We start from the raw sequence: 9,546 nt of genomic DNA, 5'->3' as shown, positions 1-9,546 counted from the left end.
CATGAGTGAATGACCAAGGTCATCTGGAGACGCTGAGGGTGACATTCCTTCATGTCTGTTCCCCAAATGGCCTGAGCAACAGCTGTCACAGAAGGCTCTGCCTCATGCAGATGTTCACCAGATCCTGAAGAGACGGAGTCTAATGCCAGAATTACAGATTTGGGTTCCTGGACCAGGAGGCAGGTTCCCCCTCAACCCCGGCTGACTCAACCCCTGTACTAGATGTGCTGTCATTGGGGTCCCACATCTCAGGAGTTCTAGCCTCAGAAATGACAGTTTACGGCTGGAGCCTGAAGGCCCTGGGAAGGCTGTCACCCTTATTCAATACATCCATGCTACGAGAACCAGCTCTCTCCAGTGGAGCATGCCCTCCATTTCTCACAGTGACATTCTGAGGACTTTTCACTTGGGCCCTGAGGGAATGAATGTTCACTGCCCTTGGTCCAGTGTGACCCTTTATTTTTGAGATGGGGGTCAACCAGCTAAACCTGGGAAAAGGGGTGGGATTCACAAAGCACAGGGGAAGCCAGGTGGAGACCAGACCCTCTCAATGTCTTTCCTAGGCAAACCCGACACATCAGGCAAACACAAGAGGCGAGCCATGGCAAATTCCTCTGGGAGGGTAGATGGGTGTTGTCCTAGCGGTGACTGGCTCACTTCCAGTGAGGAATCTGTGCTTTTCCAGGGTCTTGTTGTTAATCATTAGTTGATCTGGAGGAGGTCAGAATGTTCTCGCTTCCTAAGCTCCTACAAATCACTCTGCAGCTCAGACAGCCACCCAGAGCCACTCCAGGACGGATTATACCGTGAGTAACTCAGGGAGAAGGGAAATGATGTCAAAAGAGGGTGACTTGCTGTACTGTTTGCCTAAGACCAAAGCTCTGCCTGGGTCACTGAATGTCAAAGCTAAAGTCAGGCAAGTCTGGGGACAGCTGGACATCCGGTCACCCTCCCTACTTGGTAGAAATGCTCAGACTAGATAGAAGCCCTGGTGTACTTGCCCTCAATGCCTCTGATCTTTTGCCGGGCTGCTGTCACTCAAGGCCATAAAGCCTCCACTCAGACAGCTCAGGGGCAGCGTCTGCCAGTTCTAGGTCTTCCAATGCTCCAGCCAGGCGCTGTTGACATGACAGAGGGTGTTCTGGGTAATTCACGTAAAACCACAGGAAAGTATGTAGTACCGGGTTTAGGAAGCTATGTAGGGAAGGAAGAGTGTAGGAGCCAGTTGTGTTATTAAATCTTCCCTCCCATGAGGAAAAACCAGGCAGAGCTACTGTTGTGTCCAAGGTCAGCAAAGAACAGTTCAAGTGTCAGTTAGATCCCAGTCTCTAAGTGAAGAATCCACGATGTAGAAAGGCAGCACCAAAGTTCTCATTTGAAAAGAGAAGTTGAATATAAAATGTAAGAATTATACATCTCTGAACTATGTCACTGAGGGGGGTGACCCAAGACTGTAATCTCTGCTACTCAGGAGACTTAGGCAGGAAGCCGTCTTTGATTGCTTCTGGTGTTAAGGAGTTAGTTCTGGCCTAGACAGTTTAGTGAGGTGGTGTCTGAAAATAAGAAGTGGGAATTCAGGTGAGTCTTTTATTACACCCATCACCCTGTGTCCTCACACTGTACTGACAAATGTACCATTAAAGAAAAAGCAGAAGGGCTAGAGAGACAGCTCGAGAGTCAAGAGCACTAACTGCTCTTGCAGAGGACATGGGTTCAGCTCCCAGCAGAGCCCGTGCACAGAGTTTTGTCAAATATTCTTGCTTTGCCCACAGTTGCTTCCCAGTGTCCAGGGCAGAGAGTCAAGGCAGAAGAGATTGCTTTGCGAAGGCACGGATGGCACCATGTGGCCATCAGTAGGAAGTTTCTCATCCCCGCTCTGAGGGAGAAACATGAAGACAAGGATCCCTGTGTGTAGGGGATGAGTGGTCCAAAGAGAAACTCTCAGGATGTGGGATGGGAAGAGGGGAGAGGCGTAGAAGTCCAGAGAGATGTGCATGGTGATGGCGGGGCTTTTGGCCAAGAGCCTAAAATTAGTAGGGCTATGGGATGGAAGAAGGGTGGGGAGATTCAGTGTAGAGCATTGAACAGCCTGTCTCGGGCAGCACACGTCCATTGTGAGAAGAGCATCAGTCTCGCTATTGTAAATGTAGGCAAAGTCCTTCATTGGCTCTGCTTTCCTCTTCTGCACTGGAGCAAGGATCGAAAGACCAGCTCTTCCTGCCTCCACCTGGGGGAGAAGCACAAGAAAGTGGAGGAGAGCGCACTAGAGACTGGGCAGCATGGGGGTACGTGTGACAAAGGCCGTGCTCACACCTTCATTGTCCTGTCCACAGAGGACTGGGATAAAGGCACGGGGAAAGGGTGGCATGGAGAAAGCGGTGCCTGGCAGAGAGGAGGAGGCCTTGCTCTTGCTGGACTCTTGCTAGTTGGTAGCTTTTGCAAGTCAGGTTTGGACCCTCCCTTTCATCTCTCTGTCTCGAAAGACATGGAACCCAGGCAAGCTCCTGGAGGAGGCAAATAAAATGAGATGTGGGAACTGGGGTGTGCTTCATGAATCTAAAGCTGTGTCACCACATGGTAAACTTGTCACCACACCCATGGACAGTACTGGCATTTGCCTGCTTTCCACTGCCAGAACTGAGCACATGCCTATGTCCCGAGTGTGTGAAAAGCCAATAAATGCTATGAGGAGACAGGGGAAGGCAGAGGGTCTTTAATAGGAAGTGACAGGAGCAGTGGGCTAGTTCCTGAACACACTGGAGACATTTAACCTTTTCTCATTGGAAAGACTTGTATCACATGTACAAGGGATCATATGCCGCATGTCCTAAGATACCCGACAGAAAAACCTCTGGGTTCAGTACTTAGTTCGAGGCTAAGCCTAGACCAGGAGAAGAGGGGATGGACAGCTCTGACTAGCATAAACCAGTCCCTGGATGGTTCTATAAACAAGTAAGCAAACAATCTCAACTGTTATAGCAGTCATTTAGAGGGCCACTCCCACAAGCATAGATAGTAGCGCCTAAAACGCTCTACCTAGTGATTGGATGTCCCCACCTCTGGGCCTTGCCTACTGCTGTAAGCAGGGCTCCTATCTGCTGCTGGGTTGCAGGTGAAGTGTCATTTTCTCCACAGATCTGAGAGACCCAGCATGCCTCACACTCACTGGCTGCTCTTTCTTCTGGCTGGACTCTTGGTGCTTCCTCCTAGCCAGCCAGCCCAGGAGCCTGACAACCCATCCAATGGAACCTCTAGAGAGTTCTCACAGTGGAACATCTCAGGCTACGCGATCGCCCCCAGCAATGCCGACTTTGCCTTCCGCCTCTACCACCTGATAGCGGCCCCAAACTCTGGGCAGAATGTTTTATTCTCCCCCCTCAGCATCTCCATCGCCTTGGCCATGCTGTCCATGGGGGCTGGTGGGGACACACAGACTCAGATCCTTGAAGGCCTGGGCTTCAACCTCACGACGCTGTCATTGCCCCAAATCCACGAGGGCTTCAGGTTTGTGCAGCACATGATAGGTCGCCCAGCCACTGAGCTGCACGTCTATGTCGGCAATGCGCTGATCCTAAGCCAAGACCTGCAGCTCCTCCCTGAGTTCGCCAATGCCACTGAGGCCTCCTATAACAGCAAAGTCTTACGCACTAACTTTGGAGACACAGAGGCTACGATCCAGCTCATCAACAACTACGTCAAGGAGAAAACTCATGGGAAGATCCGGGATTTGGTCCGAGCCCTGAGCCCTGACATAAGGATGGTGCTGGTGAACTATATCTTCTTCCGAGGTGAGCCAAAAAGGTGTTGGGCCACTGAGGAGCAAACACTCCTGCAGGGAGGTAGACGAGGGTGGGCTGGAGGACACAGGGACCGTTAGCTCTTTCCACAGCCCCATCTTCTGTTAAAAAGCTCCAGAGCTCAATGGAGCTCAGTCCATTTTTCAAACTCAGCTTTCAGTGTTTAGTTTGGAGGAGCAGAGTGCATGCCATGGACACACGTGGAGCTCAGAGGACACCGTGTGAGAGTTGGTTCTCTCCTTTCATCATGTGTGTCCTCATGATGTGTCCTCATCAATCTCAGTCATGAGACTTGGCGGCAGTGTTTCTGCCCCATAGGTCATCTTGACAGCTCCAAATCTCAGCTTGGAACTGGCTGTGATTCAGGATTCACAGACGGCAAAGGGGAAACCGCCCCAGACAATGACCTGGCAAAGTAGCCATCACACCTGTGGATCACATGCAGCATGCACAACAAAACAACTTCACTTTAAAGATTCACTTTGTGATGTTCAGTTGTGCGTCTCTGTGTGGGTGTCTGCAGGTAAGTGCAGATGCTGGCCACAGCCAGAAGCACCGGAACATCTGGAGGTGGAGTTACATCTGGTTGGGAGCCACCAAGTGGGTGTTGGAAATTGAACCCCAGTCCTCTGGTAAAGCAACAGGTGTTCTTAACTGCTGAGCCGTCTCTCTAGCTGAGTGGTTTTCAACCTTCCTGAATGAAAGGCTGTGAGCCTTTATAACAGTTCTTCATAGTTTGCTGACTGCAATCTTAAATTATTCTATGGCTACTACGTAACTGTAATTTTGCCACTATTATGGATCAGAATGCAAATATCTGATACACAGGATGTCTGATGTGTGGTGCTGTGGTGCCATGACCCACAGGTTGATAACCACTGCCTTAGGCTCCTCCTGTGCACTGCCCTGCAGATCTCAATCCGTCTGCCCGTCTACCACCTCCTCACTCTTTCCCCATGCTCCCACTCCCCTCCTTCCCACAGTTTAGATTTCAGTGGCTGTCGCAACAACCATTTGCTTGCAGACACTTATAACTAGCATTTCACACTTCCTGGTAAAATGACCCGCCAAAGCTGCACGCCTCTCTACACTCAGAGGCCCAGTTAATCCACCTCTGCTCCTGCAGCTGGATGTGGCTGGAAGAAATGACCAAGTGTTGGCCATGTGTGTGCATCTCCATGGTCACACCCCCTCACATAGCACTTCACGCTTCTGATAGCACTAGTGACCTCCTTCTCAACCTGCCTCCTCATTCTCCAGGTCGGCTTGGTAAGCTTGCCTCCCAGTCACTGAGAAAGCACAATCTGCCATATGAAATTGTCTTTTTGTACCATACCCCCATCGGTTCTTGTCTCTGCGTTGGGGGTATGAACCCCAACCCCTCCTTTCCTGATGACAGGAGGGACGTCCGCTCTGCCCTGACAAGGGATGCTGTTATAACCTGAGGTTGGGGAGTGGACTGAGCCCCGTGCTGCCCTGCAGGTCTGCACAAGCAATAAGACCGTGGACAGGTGAAGACATTCCCGAGGTCCACACTTGTTCTTCTCTGTCTCTCAACATCTTGTTGCTGGACTAGAGTGCTTGTCATGAACATCTTTGGCGGAGGCAAGGTTTTCATTGGTCATGGTCTCGGAGCATCATGGTATAGAGAGCACGACAGAGATGCTCCCTCTCACAGCAGTCAAAAAGCAGAGCAGAATAGGGACAAATGGGGACCAGAGCAAGGCATCCCCTGAGGACATGTCCCCAGTGTCCTTTATCTATTCTCCTTCACAGTGAGACCCAAAGGGGTTTGAATCCATTAATGTCTAAACCATTCATTAGGCCAGAGCCCTCATGATGCCTTTGGTTTGAAAACGCCCTTACAAACATGCCCTGTGGTGTGCTGACTTTTTGGAGCAGCAGTTCTCCACCTTCCCAGTGCTGTGACCCTTTAATACAGTTCCTCATGTTGTGGTGACCCACAGTCATAACATTATTTGGTTGCTAACTGTAATTTTGCTTCTGTTATGAATCATAATGTAAATATTTTTGGAGCTAGACGTCTGCCAAAGTGTTCGTGACCCACAGGTTTGAGAACCACTGCCCTAGATTATTCTCAGTTGGATCGAGGTGCCAAATGAAACCAACCATTTCTCTTAGATGACTTGAATGGGGCACAATGACAACAAGGAAGGAACTTCAGTGGCTCTACCATGGCTCTGGGCTGCAGGTGCCATGCCTGCAGTAATATTTGGCGTCTCTGTCTCCTCTTATTCTCAGGTCTATGGAAGAAACCCTTTCATTCCGCTAGAACCTTTGACCATGACTTCTATGTAGATGACAGCACAGTTGTGAAGGTGCCCATGATGGTGCAAAACCTGCAGGAACACTGGTACCTTGAAGACAGGCGTGTGCCCTGCGTGGTGCTGCGAATGGATTACAAAGGCAATGATGCTGTGGCATTTTTCATCCTTCCGCACCGGGGCAAGATGCAGGAGGTGGAGCAGGTGCTGTCCCCAGACATGCTAATAAGGTGGAACCGGTTGCTTCAGAATAGGTAATAAGGTGGGCACATGGTGTCCAATTACAGCACCACTTTCAAACTGGCCCTTCTCATGAAACCCAGGGGTCAGTGATTGGAGTTACCAATACTCTGTGAAGGCACTGGCCATGGCTCTGAGACTTCCATGAGTCCTCTTAGACAGTGAGTTCTCCTCTGGTGTTTCGTCCCTTGGCTAGATCTGGATAGGGGTTTGATGATGACTGAGTACGGGGTCCTATTCTCATTGGAGTTAGGAGTAGAGGTAGGATTCTTAGGTCCTTTTCTTGTACAGGTCTTGGGTAGAGTGACTTTGCCTCTGAGGGTCAACCCTTGTGCAAGGAATATAGAGAACCCCTTCTCCATCTATATGACTGTCTGAACCAACAGAGAAGGGCAAAGAAAATTCTATCCACCAATACAATGTTCTATACAGAGAGAGTGGGGCCTAGGGGAATCTAATGTGCCCTTCCCCACTCCCTGCTCAGGTAATTTTACAGAAATGTTTTGTTGCACTTTTCCAAATTCTCAATTTCAAATACCTATGCATCGGAAGGGATTTTGCCAGGTCTGGGCTCTGAGGTTTACCTCGTACTCTGACAGAGGAGCTTCTGGTAGCCGAACTCAGGGGAAATAAAGGCAACTGTTTCCTTCTGAGGCAGGCTCAGATCAACTGCTTCAAGCTCTGAGTAGAAATGTTTCCAGTCATATAGAAGATGAAGACCAGCCAGGGGCCTGATTCAGGCAGGAGTTCACATGAGTTTAGACAGGGAATCAACCCACTAAGGTCATTTAATCAAGAGCAGATGTGATTCATAAGGCCTCAGAGGAGGGAAAGGCAGCTGGCCACATGGAGGGGCTGGCACTTGTCCCACAGGGTATCTGTACAGCTCCAGAATGCAGCCTCTGCAGAGGAGGAGCATCCAAGTACTCCTCCAGATGGATGACAGGCAACTCAGGGATGCTCGGAGAAGAAGTAGAACTCCCCTAAAGAGGGGCCCCTAACTGGTTGTCCAATACCAAGTGGTCGGCCCCAAAATTATATGCATACAAGAGACACTAAGTGCAGGAGGTAGAGAAAGGAAAAAATGGGGTGAAATAGAGTGATCATTTTTCAATACAAATAATTTTCCAATAGCTAAGCAGATATCTGGGGCCTGTAACCACTATCGGCATCCAGCTGAGGTGTTGTCTGACTCACGTGTGTTTCTGGAAGCTAAACATTCATGAAGTGGACAAAGGCAATTTTTCTAAGGAAGTCTCAGACTAACCAGGGCACAACTGCTTCAAGAATCTAGTGTCGTGAGCTAGGGCTATGGCTCAGACAATATAGCACTTACTATGCAAGCACTAGGACCTGACTCTGTATCCCAGAGCTCACATTATTAAAAAGCCGGGGGTGGGGGTGGGGGTGGGGGTGGGGCCTGTCCTCTCAGGAGGCAGGTGGATCGCTAGGGTTGGTATGTCAGCCAGCCTAACTCACTCAGCAAAGTTCCAAAGTTCCAGAGCAATAAGACACCCTGTCCCAGTCACCTGAAGTCGGCCCTGAGATTGCCACACATGTGCACATGCACCACACATATGCATACACTCAACCTGTGCATATGTGCACACACATACACAAACACAAACTAATATGTCTCCTCCCTGTGCCTCTTCAGGTACTTTTACAGAAAGATCAGGTTGCAGTTCCCCAAGTTCTCCATTTCAAATTCCTATGCATTGGATGAGATTTTGCCTGACCTGGGCTTCCAGGACCTGTTCACACCTCGTGCTGATTTCTCGCATATCAACAAAGAGGAGAAATTGCAATTATCCAAAGTAAGCAATAAAGGGTCATAGGTTGTACAGACCTCTGTGGGAGACTCCTGCCCCTGCTAAGGATGTGGCCAATAGATGTCTTCCCGCTACCACAGTCTCTAGAGCCTGAGTGTGCTCAGTCTTTCACAGGTATCAGTATCTACACACCGGCTTGCCAGTCGCTGGACACAGTCTCAGTGTCAAGATGACATATCTGTGACCAACCCATGCCCTCAGGTACCTCTAGGTCCAGCAAGGATCCTGGCACCTGAGTGGACCATAGTCATAGAAAGTGAACTGTAGAAGCAGCAAAGGGAGTGGGCTGGAACCTGTATGGGGTGTTTATATGGGAGAGGCAGAGATCCATGACATAAATGTGGGGAGTACATATACGTGGGTAGTCCTAAGAGAGGAATATGAACATCTGTCTTGCTCCTTGCCTTGTGATATTGCATGGTCTTTGGTTTAATTTCCCTTATCCTAAAATGGCCACAATGCAACTGACCTAGGAGGTGACACTAATACATAGACCAATTTTGGGGATGAGGAGGAGCAACTATCATTACTGTACATCTGGAGAGGCTGTGAATTCTGTGATATCTCTCTCTCTCTCTCTCTCTCTCTCTCTCTCTCTCTCTCTCTCTCTCTCTCTCTCTCTCTCTCAGGTTTTCCACAAGGCCACCCTGGATGTGAATGAAGTTGGCACAGAGGCTGCAGCATCCACTGCTGCCTTTGCCACCTTTTTTTCTGCCCAGCGAGAGATACCTCTCGTTTCATTCAACCGGCCCTTCTTTGTGGTGATGTATTCCAGGAGCACGCAGAGTATCCTCTTCATGGGGAAGGTGGTCAACCCCACAGCATAGCTGCCCAGCACTAGCTGGTCTGCTGGCAGCAGGAGGATGTGGCTGAGGCTCTGAACCCGTGACTGGGGACAGGGAAGGGTCCATGACTTAAAAAGGAGCCAGTGGTACAAGAAGGAGACGGGCTAGATGGACTGGAAAGTGGGAGAGGCCTTGTTGGGAGGAAGTTCACACAGATTAAACCAAATGAAAGCTCTGAGTCTCTGGTATGTGCATTATGCCTCACACGAAGAAGACATTTGCGAACGCGTCCTTTGTCTGTACCTTCAGACTTGACTCTGTAGCAAACCTGGTTCCAGAGGAGAGTGTGAGGTGCTCAAGACCCATATGGTTCCCCAGGTATGTAGAGAATGGAAATCAGTTTGCCCAGCAGAGTTAGTGTTTTTTAGTTCTAGAAGAGGGGCAGAAAAAGCTCTGACAGGGAGACTCCCAAGAGAAACGGCCAGAGCCATCAGGACACTAGCCTGGTGTTTTTGTCCCTTTTGCCTCATTGTGACATGCATGCCAGCAATGGTTTAAGGAAGGACAGATTTGCATTAGCTCACTGTCTCAGAGGGCTTCTGTGCCT

At 49.7% G+C, this 9,546-nt stretch overlaps 1 protein-coding gene across 1 annotated transcript; it reads left to right on the top strand.

Annotated features, from left to right (window-relative positions):
* Nucleotides 1–685: 685 nt before the first annotated feature.
* On the top strand, nucleotides 686–9,177 carry LOC311603731 (kallistatin-like). Its single transcript, XM_084792825.1, has 5 exons — nucleotides 686–806; nucleotides 3,136–3,788; nucleotides 6,060–6,336; nucleotides 7,980–8,139; nucleotides 8,784–9,177. The coding sequence occupies exons 1-5, from the start codon at nucleotides 727–729 to the stop codon at nucleotides 8,979–8,981; spliced, it is 1,368 nt and encodes a 455-aa protein (XP_084648951.1). The 5' UTR covers nucleotides 686–726; the 3' UTR covers nucleotides 8,982–9,177.
* Nucleotides 9,178–9,546: the final 369 nt, after the last annotated feature.

The sequence above is a fragment of the Acomys minous genome (genome assembly GCF_964271855.1).
Source record: "Acomys minous genome assembly, chromosome: 8".
In the NCBI taxonomy this organism is placed as follows: Eukaryota; Metazoa; Chordata; class Mammalia; order Rodentia; family Muridae; genus Acomys; species Acomys minous.
This window is presented reverse-complemented; position numbering and strand designations above follow the sequence as displayed.